General features: G+C 36.9%; 1 protein-coding gene across 6 annotated transcripts in view; it reads right to left on the reverse strand.

The window, feature by feature from the left end:
• sema6e (sema domain, transmembrane domain (TM), and cytoplasmic domain, (semaphorin) 6E) overlaps positions 1-17330 on the reverse strand; it is a 196773-nt gene that overhangs the window by 36494 nt on the left and 142949 nt on the right. For all 6 annotated transcript variants that reach the window (XM_058745855.1, XM_058745849.1, XM_058745851.1 and 3 more), the window contains 3 exons: positions 7913-8109; positions 1324-1438; positions 800-857 (listed from right to left, as the gene is read on the reverse strand). In XM_058745855.1, coding sequence (XP_058601838.1) covers positions 800-857; positions 1324-1438; positions 7913-8051 — 312 coding nt within the window. In that variant the 5' untranslated portion in view covers positions 8052-8109. The remainder of the gene's footprint in view (positions 1-799; positions 858-1323; positions 1439-7912; positions 8110-17330) is intronic.

The raw sequence follows: 17330 nt of genomic DNA on the forward strand, positions 1-17330 counted from the left end.
ATAAGTTACAAATAATAATAATAATAAAAAGTACCTGAAAATGTATACTTTCAATCAAAGTACTTTTTCTTCTCTTTTTCAACAAATGGTAAGTAAAAGCAGAAGCTTAACCTTTTGAAAATGTTGATGCTGAAACCTCAGCAGGTCAAGCTAAACTGTACATTCATTTTATATTAAGCCTGAATTCACTATTATGCACATTTAGTAAATGGGAAATGGGTCATATGAAATTGCATTTAAAAAAAAAAAAAAAAAAAATCACAAAGCAGAAAATTTAGTATATTTGTTGATATTGCCAATAGTCTACAGCAGTATGCTACACATTTAAGCACAGGTTTTTTTTTTTTGTGAACCACTCATAATTCAGGCTTGTGAAGAGTCTTTTCGATAAATGAAACTCACACGCAATGAGCTTTGCTAATCACAATCAGTCATTAACCTATATAAACCTTACACAATGTACAGTAAATAAAAAGCCTATTTGATTCCAAGTGTCACACAGAGTGGGAAATGGTTCTGTAAAACTAAATTACGGCTGTTTTTTGTGTTAGAGACCTTGACTAACATTTCAAGTGGACCTCAGGGAAAAATAGACAGTGCTATAAAAGTGTAAAATATTCGTCCTTTAAAGCCACCATAAAGAAAATTGCTCATTTGAAAAATGGGATTTCTAAATGGTCGTTCCCCAAAGACGAATAAAAGTGAATATTCAGACATCATGCACTCACGGCACTGATCTGAGAGAAAGAAAAACATTAGAAATGACTGAAACAGGAAGTTGAGAAAAAGGTGAGCTTACCTGTTGGGGGACGATACGCTCCGCTGAAGCGCTGAGGTTAATGGCAAAAACGTGATCTCTACAGAGACACAGAGAGAGAGACAGGAATGCCAATATTCTCATCAAGTATTTGAGCAGCCGAGATTCTTTTTGCCAGTTCTTTCAATAAATAACAATACGGTGCCAATAACACCTTGAGCTGAAATGAAAGGGGCAGAGGACAGCTACAACGAGAGCGAGAGAGCATGAGTGGTGAAGAGAGACAGACAGAGAGGAAATAGAAGGGGTGAGAGAGGTGTCAGAGAGCGAGCCAACATCCATCTGTCTGCAATCCAGGTCTGAATGAGACTGATTGGCCCAATCACACGACCCTTATCATTAGTGTGTGGGTCTTATCGCTGCGGGCGTCTGGAGAAACAGCACTAGTGTGTACCGATCGGGAGGCCTGGAATTCCCAGTCGATGTTGCATCTCGAATCTTTTGAAATGTGTGTAGCTGTGGTGTTGTGTGCAGTGTGAGCGTGTGATTGAACTGACATGACATACCTCGCAGCAATGTAGACCATGTGGTTAATCCGCAGCATCCTCTGAAAATCCAGCCCCAGTCTGGCTGTGTCGTTATCTGACATGTTCCCCTGGAAACTGGGGTACAGGTAGGTGCCTTCATGACGGGGAGAGAAAAGACTGGGTTAAAATCAACTAGAAATGCTCACTGTCGACCATCTTGGTGTCAGAGATGCACCTGAAGGATTATTCTTATTTTAATAGCAACATTTTTTCTAATTAACTGTAATCTGTTAGCAACAAATAAATGTCTACTTTGCATCACATTATCTCTGTTTTTCTTAGGAACCATTCATGAGATTTTAATAATAACATTTTGAGCATATTTTTAACATTTTATCCAATTTTCCACTTATAAATAAATACATATATAAATAAATATGCTTGAAAATATAAATTTGGCATTTACTAAAAAATTTAAATTAAGACTAAAATGAATCATTTAATTTTTTTCATTCTTTTGAAAGAAGTCTCTTATGCTTACACTTGACCAAAAACATAGCAAACACAGTAATATTGTGCAATATTATTACAAAAAAAAAAAAAAACTGTTTTCTATTTGAATATATTTTAAAATGTAATGTATTTCTGAAATGGCAAAGTAGATCAGCCATTATAAATCATTCTGATATAACAATATGCTAATTTGGTGCTCAAAAAATATTTCTTATTTTTATTGATATTGAAACCTTTTTTTTTTTTGCTGCCTAATATTTTTATGGAAACTGTGATATACAACCATTCAAACGTTTGGGGTAAGTACAATCAATCAATCAATCAATCAAATCAATAAAAATAAAATACTTGTATGCATAAATATAAATTTAAGATCAATTTCCTTAAGTCATATCTTATGCAATTATTTCTAATTTAGGCATATTTAAATATTTTTATTGGAAAAAAGACAAATTCTGATTAATAATATTTAGTGTGGTTTGATCCATTTATTTCTTGTCTCCTGTCTGGAGATCTTGATCAATTAAAAAAATAAAATAAAATAAATAAATAAAAAATCAGGTCCCACACATCAAAAACTGTTTCATTCTTATAATGATTCATATTACAGATCTCATTTTGCTGCAAGCAATGTTGATAAGTGTTTACACTCACAAACATCATCTGCTAATTAATCTAATTTACACTTAAAAAGATTAATTTCTAGCACAATGTCAAAGATGAGTCATGAGTCACTTTGGCATGCTCTTCTCTCAGAGGCCGAGTGGGTCTCACAACATTTTCAGACCCGCAGAGACGTCTACAATGACCTGCAGGGACCTTTCATTTGCAGGTCTGCTTGGAAACTGTGCACTGCTCAAAAGTAGCAGCCACAGGGTGACAAACATGACCTTGGGGTGAGAAGAAAATCTGGACGTTTTAATGATTCCTGTTACTAGTTATTCAGCGATTAAGAAGCTGTGTATTGTTAGTATCTCCTCAGCTTGGCAGACGACAGGTGGCCGCAGCTGGAACAGACGCTCGCTCTGATGTTCAGGAACTACAGTAAACAAACATGCAAGGGTTAAATTGGAGCTGAAACTTCACTCTCTTCTCAAAGACACTGACTGGGTAAACACCATCATCTGATCTTGGCAGGATCATCACTCAATAAAGATCACCCAGAGTGTGTGCATCTCAACATAGAGCCAGAGCCAATGAACCAGTGATATGAGAAAGAAAATTCAATCTGCATGACTCTCACAAGTGAAAAATCACTGCATGGACTCACGGCATGAGAATGAATATTCTAGAATTCTCAGCTTCATTCTTCAAAATAATTTAAGATTATTCTACCAAACCGCAGTTATACATTTTAAAGACAGGAAATAAATACTTTGATTTTGAAACAATAAGCATCATACACTTGCCATATATGGTTAAAAAAACTGCATCGTACACTGAACGACTGAGGATCATTCACTACCGAACTTTCAAGTCGTGAAACAGAACAAATAAAAACAACGTGTTCTAAAATTATGTTTGATATATCTTACACAACGTGATTTTCTGTGAAATGTGTAAATTCCAACTGCCCCAAATCTGCTGGCTGGCACCTAGCATCAACTCCACCAGACTGCAAACTGGGGCAAACATCTGGGCAGTGTAGGGTATTTCTGCATATTTACTAACAGGTCTAAATCACATTTTCATTCTGAAAAGTCACTAATAACCAAATTAAAAATAAATAAATACTTTTTTCATGACATGGCTAAAAACAAAATGTACATAAATTATTTTCATTAAGATTTATTTACTTAAATTGTAATATTAAAATGTATATTATTTATACTAATTTGTCCAAATTAATTTAATTAAATACTAGGAACTAAAATAATGTAAATTCATGTGAATTTACGCATCCCAACATATTTAAAACACATTAATTTCATATTAAGTATAGTTCAAATCTATTAACATATTCACTGACATATCGCTCCAGACTTACAGATATAATTAAACATTATTTGGATTACTACTTCTGCACAACACACATTTCTTAATATTAAGCTTAAAATGTGTTTTAATGCCAATATTGATGAGGATTGTATGATCTTTGAAAAACATCAGTCTTCAAATTCAAGATATTTAAAGTTCACCTGAGGTATACTTGCAATAGTTCCACTTTAGCATAATAAAATATACTTCAGCATATCTTTAGCTGGACTTCAACATTACTTCCACACAATTAAAGTGCATTAAACTCAAAATTAGTTGTTCCAATTTAGCAGACTTTGAGGATACCTGTTTAGTATCCGAAAAGTACAATTGCAGGGTATTTTTATTAAGCACATAAATATGTAAATGTATTTGTAGTACACTTAGCAGGAAATAAATGTATTTCAAATATATTTTAGTATATTTCCTTTTCACTAGGGAACATATAGTATGAAAAACAGAAATTGATTTTGAGATTTGCTAAACATTTTATTTAACAGAGTTATTAAATTATTGCTGTTTTCTTAATGTAACTTTAAGTGAGCAATGAATAAAGGAAACCTAAATGTAAAAATAGAAGAAATGCGCAGCACAGTTGATTATACAATATCGGCAACAGATAAATACCTGTATTTTAAAAAAATCTCTAATGTTGGTCAATAACTGATATGGTACCAATATATTATGCACCTCTACTCATAGTAACAGTGTCTTAAGTACATATAAAAGATATTCACACTGTATGACATGAGACAACTTCCACTCATAGCACAGGTTTAACAAACTCAACTAAAGAACATGGATGCCAACAGTGTAAACAACAAAGACACCATGTTTTGTTAAAGCTTGTTAAGATGGTGCTTCTTTCCGTCTGTAATGTGTGGGCTGCACAAAGACCGAAGGGCTGATGGGACCATCTATGGTGGAAAGAGACAGACTGGTATCAAAATATGCAAATACACCAACTGTATTAACAACTAGCTGTTCAGTTCACTTCTGTACAATGAAAATCATATTCAACAACTGAATTAGCTCCTGAAAATTAAGATAGTGACAATCACAATCAAATTATACATTAAATATGTGACGTGTACAGAAGCAAACTGAACAACTAGTTGTTCATTCAGTGATACCACTCGCTGGCAGCTCCTCTGTTAGAAAATTCACTGAAATTGAGGTACCTGTCTTGACTCATTTGCATATTTTGATATGGTCTCTGTGCACTGTAGCTGCTCCCACCATCCAGAACAAACCCATACATTACAGTCCAGACTGAACATGTTGTTTCAAAGCATCATCTTAACAAGCATAAACAAAACACTGCTTGCTACAGTTGGTTCCATGCTGCAGTTGTCACTCCCCTATAAACAGGATTTTGCACTCAGAAGAGGACTGACAACTGTATTTAGCTACAGTGTGAACGCAGTCGAGGCCATCTAATGGGTTTAAAGGTTACAATGTATAAAAGTTGTAGAACAGAGCAAAGTCTCAGGATGTAAAACCACACATACACATACAGCAAGCACATAAACACACACACAGGTGGAAATGGTTGATAAATGGGTCTCATTACTCGTGTGATGTTCTTTTTGGAGAGCTCTATTAGCCCAGCTATCTGTACACCAATGGCTGTGAGGCTCAGTATCTGTTTTTGAGTCCAGCTCTCTCAAATGTGGTTCACTCGTTTTAGCAGAACAAAGGACGCTGCAGAGCTCTCGTATCTGCTCAAACATGACCCCCCGAGCCTCCCCTGCCAATCATGGTACATCCATGCTGAATTCTGTGTTTGAAAGTTAAAATGATAGGAGACGAAAGTGAAAATGGGACCACAAGCTAGATTTCAACTTAGAGTAGCCACATAACTTATAGTTCACCCAGAAATGAAACTTGACATCATTTAAACACTCATGTTGTTCCAAGCCTGTATGACTTACCTTCTTCTGTGGAACACAAAAGAAGATATTTTGAAGCATGCAGGTATCCAAACAGCTTCAGTTTCTATTGATTTCCACTGAATGGTTAAAAATATCACTGGGAAAAGAAACTGTTTGGTTAACCAAGATTTCTACAAAACCTTTGAAGAAAAGGAAGTCATACAGGTCTGTCTATCTATCTGTTCATCCATCTATCTGTATTAGTCTGTCCATTTATCTATCCATTTTCCATCTATTCATCAGTCTATCTTTCTCCCTGTCCATCCATTCATAATCTGTCTATCCATCTTTATCTATTTTCAAAACTTTCAAATCAAGATTTTTTTTAAAGGTGCCATAGAATGGAAAACTGTATTTACCTTAGCATAGTTGAATAATAAGAGTTCTGTACACGGAAATGACATAACGTGAGCCTCAAACACCACTGTTTCCTCCTTCTAATGTAAATCTCGTGCAAGCAAAAGACCACTGAAAAATATGCGAATCAGAACATAACACCGACTGTGACATTACAGTCGGGACCACTTATAGTTACGCCCCCAACATTTGCATATACCCGCCCATGTTCTGTGCCAGCCGAATCTGTACAGCCGAACCACCAAAAATTCTGCAGGTATTGTGAAGAAACAAGCGAGGACAACAGCAAAAATGGCATATCATGGAAATAAACGTTACGTTCCAGGCTGTGCAGGGGATGTGAAGTGCAGGGATGGGTTGGTGTCTGTATTCAGAAAGGCACAGAAAGCAAATAATGCGTTCTAATAAAATAACGCGAGCCACTAATGGGACATGGTTTGCTCCTTGCTAGCGGTAGCCTGTTACATTACAGTACATAAGATTTCACTTACCACATAAACAGAGTAAGGAGAGATGACTGAGGATGATGGCAAATGATTTACAGATCCTGAGCACCACTGACAAGCATCTGATCTTGTAAAATGTGTGGTAAGTACTGCAGCTCCATAGTATAAACAGAGTACGTGCAATTGCGAATCTCGAAAGTGAAAGTGAAACTAAAACTAAAAAGCGATCGTGCATTTGAAAGCAGTTTCAGTAACAGCGGCTCCCTGATGCCTGCATTTTATTTACAGTATAATTACCCAACGATATAACTGCGCGAGAAAGTATTAAAATATATATTTTCCCTGTGTTTCCTTCCTGCTGTGTGAGCTACTGAAATGAGCCGCACTGTGAAACAGCCAATCAGAGCAGAGCTCAACATTATTATTCACGACCCTTCCAAATAAGGTAATAACAGATCATTTCATTCTAGGGAGAAATCCCAGGGTTGTAAATGGTCATGTAAAACTGTTTCTGGAGAATTTTTGCCTTTACCTAAGCCACATACCTTCTATGTAGATATCAGATATCACTGCATTCTATGGCACCTTTAAGCCATCATTCAAAGTCTGTATTGACAAACCATGAATCTCTTTGAATTTCAATTTACTTTACAATTAACATTGTTTGCAATCTCAAATTAATTCAAATTTAGTAACTGAACTATCAATTCACTTCTGAATGGCTCAAATCCCTCCCACTAAGCCACACCTTCAACTAATTCAATGTAAAATAATGCTTTTTTGGTTTCCTAAAGAATTATTAACAATATAGTGTTGGGCTGTATGGACTGTATAAAAATGAGTTGTCCACAAAATATCAACATAAAACAGTAAACACTTTTATCACACTTCATTTGCAATTGAGTTGGCCTCTCCACACCCTGCTGTTTGCAACACAGCCAAGACTAAGGAGTTTTTATTTGCCAATTAGTAACAACTTCACAGCAGCTCTGAGTGAAGCTGCTCTCTCAGACCCAGTAGGTTTGGAAGCTAGGGAGTAACATAGAGCGGAAAACCAGGATGGGGTAGATTAGGGCTGGGAACGGGAAGGTGGAGTGAGGATGGACTTGGCAGCCATGGCTGCTGATATACGTATTTGGCGTGTGAAACGCTTTACGCCTGCCAAGACCTGATTGCTTGGCAGGCGGTTTACTTTTAAACTCTGGGTATGGTTTAATGCGCCTATTGCAATATATCTTGCAAGATAAAGCATTCATAATTCCAACTGCCGTGATTGAATTATGAAGATATGAAAACAAACTGAGGTTTCAACACTCTTTGTATGCCTGAAGTTAAAAAGATATCTGTGAAATAATGTGACTTATCCCAGGAACTGGTGGTGTTTCGTTGTTTTATACTTACGTTCACTACAGACAGTGCTGATGGGCTCCAGGTCCTGAGGAAAGGGTGTCGCACCATGGCACAGATGTTTTAGGCAGGTGAGGGTGAGAGTGAGGGTCAAGGCCAAGAGGGGCCGCGACCCCAAAATCACCAACCTCATTTCAGCTAGAGCATAGAAGTCAGCCACACAGCATGACCCAGAGCAGACTGATCACCACCTGAAAAGACAAAAAAAGAGAGCTATGATGACAATAGCTGTTTTAAAAAATGGTCACTGCAACCTCAGTAAAAAGGATTTTTGTGCTTCCACTTGACTCAACAACTTGTACGTGTGACTGAATGACTGTGAAATTCACTGACATGTCATTTCAAATCTGTATGACTGTGGAACACAAACGGAGAAATTTGATAAATTGCACTAGCTGCTCTTTTACATCCAATTACAATGATTGGGGCAGAGGCTTTTAAGCTTCGGGAAGTGTCGTAAAATGGTCTTTAAAGCTTCAGAAGACATGTAATGCAGCACATGAGTCATATGTACTACTTCTAGGATACTGTTGTGGTTATTTTGTGTCATTTTTGAAGCTTGAAAGCAAATAGAAGGAAAATAGCAAATAGCGCAATTCTTCTTTCTGGAAGAAAATAAGTCAGATGGGCAGTCAACAAATTAAGTAAATAATCAAAGAATTTTCCCTCTTAATTATCCCTTTAATGCAATTTAATATTCAAGCATCCTGCAGTCACACTGATTCAGACAGCAATAGTGTTGCTCTTTTTAACACGACCAACATAATAATGGAGAAATGGAGATGGGGAAAGAAAAAAAGATGGTCTGAGTGAGCGAGAACACAATAGGTTATATTATAAGGGCCCCAGCCTGGGGGACACCTGGCTCATTGACTCAAACTGTACAGTCTTTCACAGGTGACTTAACTCAATTAACCGCAAAGGCTGCTGGGATGCCGTCTCAGTCTGTCAGCTTTTACACGAGGCCAATGGGGATGGATCAAAAACGTATTTTCAGGGCAATGGAAAAAATTAAAGTCTCCTGCCAAAGAGTCCTACTGAAAATAGGCTGAATTATTAATGAACGCTTTGAGTGTTTGTATTAGATTCATAATGGACTGAGATACTGACGTTAATGAGTTTGGCATCAGGTTATTCTATATGATACAATGGCCCAAAAAAGAACGGACTGTCCTCTAGTTTTGCTTCAGGATGCAGATTTTACATCAGAAATCAAGTGGTGACCAATCCAAAATGTAAACAAAAATGTACTAAAAAACAAATACTGAAATGTACTACTATAACTTATTTTTCTATTTTTTTTTTTTTTTTAATAACTGCACAAAAACACATTTATCTTTGGTAAACCAATATTTACATGGCCTGAGTCATCAGTGTAGAAACACTGCTTTAGTAAACAGATGAGTTGTGTCTTACAACAGACAATGTCTCCTTTAAATTGTAATGCCCAGTCAAAAACCTTTTGGTTTTGAACTGATATGAAGCCTGATCAGTATTAATCACCCCATGTGGCCAAACAAGGATACACGGTGTCAGGGCTATATAATGGGACATTATGTCTGATGGATTAGCTATACTTGGAGAACTGAGTACAGGGACAGGGCTGTGCGCTTCTAATGGAGCATATACACACACTTAGGAAAACACATGCTCTCCTAGAACTAATACAGCACAAAATGTGAGACATCATCTTCCCCAGACTGAAGCTGAAAGGATCATGGGGTCGTTTTTATATGGACACAAACAAACAAGGATCATGACAGATAAGCACAAATTATACCATCCAGATGTCTTGTGACTGCAGAACCAAAACCACAGCTTTTCAAGGAATTGACGATGGCGAAGAGATCATGTGAAAACTGATGAATACAGTGCAGAAAACATCCAAGAATAACATTTTCACAAAAAAGTCTTATGGGATTAAAAAATAAAAAATAAAGAGTGATGTCATAATGTTACAGGGTTGTGGGTGGTTGCTAACTGTACATCTATTTTTTCCCACCTTTTTATTGCCCAGCTACTGTAGCCAGTTGGAATGGAAGTTATAATGCTTTGAAAAGTACTAGCACACCTTAACCGAACATGATCTAAGGTATCATTCATACCCACATCACAAATGCTGTGAGACAAATTACACACTAAAGTTCAATACTTAAAGTCTCGATAAAAATGGAAGTAAAGGCATATATTTTCTTCCACATTGTGAAGTATATCCAAGTGATTATTATACTAGAAAAAAAATGTTGCGCTGGGTCTTGGTACTGTCGATCAGTTGCAGTTGATTGTAAGAAAGGAGCGAAGTTCAGGAAGACAAATTGACAAATTGATTGGCGTAGATCAGAGCGAAATCTGTCATTTTGGAAGATCTACTTTTCACATTTCGATATAAAATACAAAGTCATGAAAAAAAGAAACAGAAAGAAAATATGTATGAATAGTTAACAATAAGATCAATAACATGGATTTAGAAATTTTTCTCAGATTTTCATTTCATGCCGACTTTAAGGTTAGAGTTTAGAACAAATCCAAAAAAGAAGAACTTCACAGATATTTAAAAACCTCAAAGGAATCAGGTCAAATTAAGCCTTAACAAACTCCTGTCCTAATAATTTTCAATATAAAGATGTCCCTTTCGCTCAAGGCGAAGCACTCTTTAGAGACCCAAAAGTTTGAGACCTCAGCGACGTCGCGCAGATAAGACCAGACAGCCCATTCCTCCAAGCTGCTCTCTCTGCTGCCATTAATACTTGCTCCAAATGGCATCTCAATCAGCACTCAAGGCTGATGTGAACAGTGATAGGACTGGGAAACCAGTGAACGTGTCCCTCAATTAATTAAATGACCTAAATGGATTTGGACTTAATTACTTCCCCTCAGCTCACTCTCTCTGTCTCTGTAAAGCTCTGCAAATCACAGCCAGCCTAAAACAAATCCAGGTTCCAACAACGCTTTACAAGTCTTGGCACAATGATTCTTGGTTGAGATGTTTTCATCCAAGTTTTAAGGCAGAATAGCATTTATCTTTCACAAAGAAAACAATCACCCCCATTATGTAAAACTGCTATTTGGTTGACCGTATACCAGATGCTAATCAATAACATTGACAAGACATTTATGGTACGCCAATCTGACATTAGCTAAAGAATGAACTTCAACCACAAAGAGCGGTTGATGGGTAGATAATCTTTCAAATCCCTATTAAAACGCTTTGCAAACATAAATAATGTACAGACACAAACAACTGAAGAAACTGCTCTATAGACAGTAAATCAGAACTTTAAATGCACACTGAGTTTGAAGTTTAGAACTAAAAGAGACTTATTCAATAACAGAGATTCAATAATATAACAGACATTAGCTAGCCAATAAGCCTTTTGTTTGCAACACAAAGTAGTCTTCCTCAAGGGGGTGCTTGACCACTCAAAAATTAACTGCAAAAATCTATTAATTCCAAGGATTGCTATGAGTATAAAGCCAAATATGTCTGAATCAAACCACATCCATTTATATTAAAAAGATTCACCAAAAAATAAAAATTCACCATTTACTAGTTACTTATTTCGATACAACTTAGTTTGATTATTTTGTAAAACATCAAAGGAGTAGTTTAGTAGAATGCAAGAGCAGCTCTTGTCCATTCTATAAAAATGGATGGGGTTCATCTCCAAAAAAGCAAAAAACAAACAATAAACATCATGAAAACATAGTAAAAGCTGTCCACATGACTTGTGCACTACATTCCAAGTCTTTTGTAGCCATATGATATATTTGTGTAAGAAACAGGCTGAAATAATTATTGACTGATTTTACAGTATAGAAAAGAGCAGCTTGGACCTTCTGCTATAGTGCACTACCATTTAAAAGCTTGAAGCCATTAAGGTTTTTTGTTGTTTGTTTGATTTTTCTTTTTGAAAACAATTGATAATGTTATAAATATTTATAATGTTACAAAAGATTTCTTTTTGAAATCTGCTCTTTTGAACTTTCTATTCATCAAAGAATCCTGAAAAGAATCTCATTGTTCCAAAATTCAGTTTTGCCGCAGGAATAATTTACATTTTAAAATATTTAAAAAATGGTTATTTTAAGATGCAATAATATTCTTTCACAATACTATTTTATTTTTTTTACCAATATCACCCAATATCATCTTCATCTTCCACAGAAGAAAGTCAAACAATTGTCAAAAGGCATGAGGGTTCATAAATTACGACAGAATTTTCCTTTTTTGGTGAACCATGCTTTTAATTCACACAGCTCTCCAAAACAAACCACCTACCAAAAATATATTATTTAAAAAAATTAAAAGATAATAAAAATTCCCTCTCTCCTTGATACAAACTCTTACAGAGTACACCAAGTAGTTTACCTCCATTTTTCCAGGCAGGTGGCACACACTAAATGTGTGTGCGTGTTTGTAAACTATTCGCGTCTCTCTCGCTCTTCTAATCAGTGCGCATTCATGTTGCGTTTGAAGAGACGCAAAGCACTGATGAGCAGACAGCTGTCGATATGTGACTAAACCCCTGCTTATCCCTCGCTTCCTCCACGGGGTCAGAGCTGGCTCTCTGTTGGCTCGATGTGGGCAGGGCGCCGGGGCCCCATTGCGGGTCCTCGGAAAATGAGGCAGAGTTGCTGCGGCGGCGGGGAGGAAAGAAGAGGCACTGAAGTTTGAGGAGGAGAAATCTCTTGAGCTCAGGATTGATTATCCGACATTCATTTGGATTTACCAACAGTTCCTTGGCTCACTGTGGGCCCCACACATCCCCCCCTCTCTTACAGCACTTAAAAAAACACTTGCAGAGGCCAACATGGAAAACCTGATGGGAAGAGAATGACGGCTTTTTATGGAGCACGACCTACGCGGTCGTATCGCTTTTAAAGGATCTATATTCATTTACAGGTTGACTCTGTTTAACAAGCTCAGCTTTTATCACCGCTGGCTCACGATAAAAATTACGATTAAAATCTCACACGGATAAATTTAAATTCCATCAGCGGAATTTTAGGGTTTAATACCCGCTTAAGGAAACATCATGTCAGCCAAGAAGGGAGAGAGAAACATGATCTATAATGCGATTCACCCCCTTTTGTCCCAAGCGACATGTGAAAAGGACACACTTCGCTCGCTCCCTCTCCCTCTCCCTCCTCCTTCCACTCTGGGACCCTTTCACACCCTCAGAAGCAGAAACTGAATGAGTCTCTTCTCTGTATACATGGTCCAACATAATAAAGTCTGGTGTCCCTGGGCTCCTCTGTCATTTCAAACACGATTAAGCACATTAGTGCTCTGGCTCTCCACGGCCCATTACCCAGCAACCCCGCTGTCAGGGACCCACAAGTAGCTGTGAACAGGGGCAGAGGCCAGACTCTCTCTCGCAATACTTTTAGAGATCCTAGAATCCAACTGAGTCTGAGATTCTACAACTTCATTCTGAGTTGATAAGATTAAAAAACCCTGCGTGAGTTCAATGAGCCGTCTGGAACCCCTGGGAAACCTTTTCTAGTGATAGGTGTCCCATTTCCACTAAAAATGCAGATTTGGGATGGAAAATTGCATTTTACATTCATTCAGTAAGGATGTATATATTCTTACTATATATCGGTATCATATTGGTAAACGTCTAATAGTAGTGACTTTTTAAGTTAGCGATATTTGCAAAAATTGGTTTATTCGTGGAATTGACTTATTTTTACTTTTTACTCATTCTTAATTTAACATTTAGATTACCTTTACTGCCATGTAACTTTCACTTAAAGGTTCTCTCTAAAAATATTAATCACATAATAGCAGTTAAATGCAATAGTTTCACTTCGGGCGTCCCGAGTTCAAATCCCAGCTTGTGGACCTTTTCCAATCTCGTCCACCTCTCTCTCTCACACTTTTTACTTCCTGTCTACCAACTGTCCTAAAAATAAAACTTCTTTAAAAAAATGCAAATCTTAAAATATTAATTTTTTATACAGCATATTTTACGGTTACATTATACATTTTATGTTGTGATTAAATTCACTTTATTTTACATTTTAGTGTTTTTTCTTTTTTATTTAGACAAAATAGCATAGAATAGCATGTCTGCTAATAATAATAATAGCATGTCTGCTATTAATGGCTTATTAACTAATAATTATTTGATAACTAGTATTTAATTTTATTACATAATTGTTGATGAAATAGTATTTATTTATATTAAGTAATATCAATTTTTAACAATTAACAAATGTTTAACTAATATTTAAATAAATGCTTCTTTACAATTCTTGACGACGTAAAGCACCAAATTACTTTGGATGTTAAAATAGCCTTAAAATTACGAAAAATACATAGAATGTAATGTGATTGTTATATAGTCTGTTATGTTGTCCTTTGGTTCTCAGGTCAAGGAAAATGTGGCATTCAGGCACCTGTTACCAGCCCTATTTCATTGGAAAACGGGTGTGGATGTGCTCTTGAAGGTCCTGTCAGCAGATAAACACAGCTGATTAGTCTATATTATTGCACTAGCAGTTAAAATTATACGCTTCAACCCTGCAATGATGAGAAACCTTCACTGAATGCCTGTTTGTCACACATAGATTGAGGCTAATTGCTGCTGAATCACACATACAGCATCCGGGTCTCTGGGCAGGAGAACAGGAGCAGACTCCACGGTTGATTGAAATCTGCAACTCCATCCTGTCTCACATGAACTGGAACAAATATACTAGCATTTACATTTAGCTGACATATTTATCCAACTTGCGTAGCATTCTAGGTATAATCGTTTCACACATTCCTTGTGAATCACACCATTGACCTTGGCCCTGTGCTACTATTTGAGTTACAAGAATAAAAAGCAATTTTTCTGAGCTGGTGAGCTAAAAAAGGCTAATAGAAAAAGTGAATTACATATAAAAAGTCACAAACCTGCACTCTGGTTCGTCTTTTGTCTGACGAATGAGTGTGTCAGGAGCTGATCAACAGCTCTTGAGAAAAACAAAAACAAATAAATTAACAAAACGGCTTATGGGCTCTCAGTTAGATGAGGGAAAAACAAGCAGGAAACCGTATCACGGTGTGTGTGTGTGACTTTTGACCACAAAGACGACATTGTTGGTTTGAGACCGCAGCCGTTGGCCTGTTTATGCCAAAACAACCAATCATTATCACAGACCTGTCCCATGATATCGTCACATGATCCGGGGTCACCTAGCAGGCAGACGTGCGCATAAACAGATTACAAACCTCTACCCGGTTTTGTTTTTGAATCGAAATCAATTAGGTCAGTATTCAGGTAGGAATAGCTGGAGCAGGCTTTAAAAAGCCAGATATTCCTGGCACACATTCTGCCTGTGTTTTAAACACTGATCCAAATGGCTTCCTCCGCGCTATCAGTCATTTCACTCACCATCTCACAGGAGACGCACACACACATACGCGGACGCACACACAGGAGCCCCTAATTAGATTTCCAGTGAGTGACCACCCTGCTGTTGCTGGGCTAAATTAGAATTGGACTTAAGGAGTGTCGGGCAATTATTGAGGGTCTGCCCCTGCAGAACAGAAGAGGAAAAGAGAAAGAGAGAGAGAGAGGCACATCTGACAGCACAGAGTTAAGGGGCTATTATCACGCTTCATAAAATAGACACATTCACCCTCATCCCAAGCCACATATTTAAGTTTTAATCTACTCGGAACAATATCAGTGTATGATGGGATAAGAGCGAGAACTTTGGTAACCGCAGTAACCCAGAAAGATATTAATATGCAGACAATACCAGTGTGGCAGCCGGCAAAGTCTTCTCAAGAGCACAGAGAGATAGAGAGAATGACAAACAGCTGACAGACAGGAAACACTTTGACCCTCAATTGGGATTAGATGAAAAATGGAATAGAAGAATCCTCACTGGTCTTTTCTCTCTCCCTGAGCCCGCCAAGGTTACTGTAGTCAAGTGAAACGACTGCAGAGACAAAAGCTTTAAAAAAAAAAAAAAAAAAAATTCAGGTAAAAAATTAAATAATAATAATAAAACAGTTTCCGACCAAGAACACTAATCTGAAATTATGAATATGCAACAAAATATAAACAAAAACAGAGAGAGAAAATGACTGATTTATTTTAACCTAATTAATACCCTGAGCATGACTTCTGACTATTTGCATGTAAAACTAAAATAAAATAATTTGTTTAATTGATCAGAAGAGTGATCCAAAAAAAAAAAAAAGAAAAAAACACTAATCTGAAATGATAAATAAATAGCAATACAAAGTGAGAAAATTACTGATTTATTATGATCTAATTAATATCATATGCTTGACTTCTGACTATTTGCACATTCAAAAATAAAATAAAATAATTTGTTTAGTTGATCAAAACCATGATCTTAAAAAAAATAATAATAATTATACTTGTGAACATATTTCGGATGTCCTTTGCTATGAACTTTGTGCTAGTTTTTCTCGGGTTCGAGCCATCTGAAAAGATCTGAGTGGATCCAGTACATACAGGTACTGCTGAATCATAAATGTCCCAGAGATGGCAGATGCTAGAATTGGCAGTAATGGCACATTTTATAGCTCATTTCATTGACAGCAAGTGCTGCAATATGTTTTGCTGTTAAGAACTTATAAACAAATAAAAATTAAACATCAGTCTTATTATAGAGTATGGTGCGGTTTGTGATATGAATACCAGGATGAAAAGTAAAAACTATACGGAATCAAACAAATAAATAAATGAATAAATAAATAAATAAATATGGCTGTAATGCTGTATATCTGGGAAAAAATAAAAATAAAAAATAAAATAAAAGTAAAAAAAATGTGCATATTAATATTTTTTTATTAATATATTACAACCAAAAACATAGAACTAACTAAATTAAACAAACTTACTAAAACTACACTGAAATGGAAAACTAAAAAATAAAACCCTGTCATCTGTTGCCCTGGAACGGTGGAGTGGATAACTGTTCAAAGAATCAGAGGCATCTAGTGTCACGTGGGTGTCACTGTCTTGTCTGTCAGCAAGAGGTCATGACCTTCTCACTATCAATGCCAGTCAGCCAATCCCCGAGGAAGAAAGGGATCCGCTCCGGCCACAAGGGTTCTGCCTTGCTGACAAGGTCAGTCCATAGGAAGAACAACGCTGGCGGGCCGCGGCAGGCTGTGCTGTTGTCTCTGCTGGGAATGATGGTGGAAAAGAGTACCATCAGTCTTCATTCAAGCACCAATGACAATTCCTGCTCATCCCATTCCCCGCTGAAATTCCAAGAGGACTGGCTGTCAGCAAACGTCAATGTGTGTCTCGATTAGCATGAAAGTTGGCACGTGACGCGTCACATCTTGCCACGTACCGCTCAGCGATGCATATGACACTCATCGCGGCGATTACTCTCCAATGGACGTGTTGTGGCTACATCCTGATAAGCA

This window comes from Onychostoma macrolepis, chromosome 16 (genome assembly GCF_012432095.1).
Source record: "Onychostoma macrolepis isolate SWU-2019 chromosome 16, ASM1243209v1, whole genome shotgun sequence".
NCBI classification, from domain to species: Eukaryota; Metazoa; Chordata; class Actinopteri; order Cypriniformes; family Cyprinidae; genus Onychostoma; species Onychostoma macrolepis.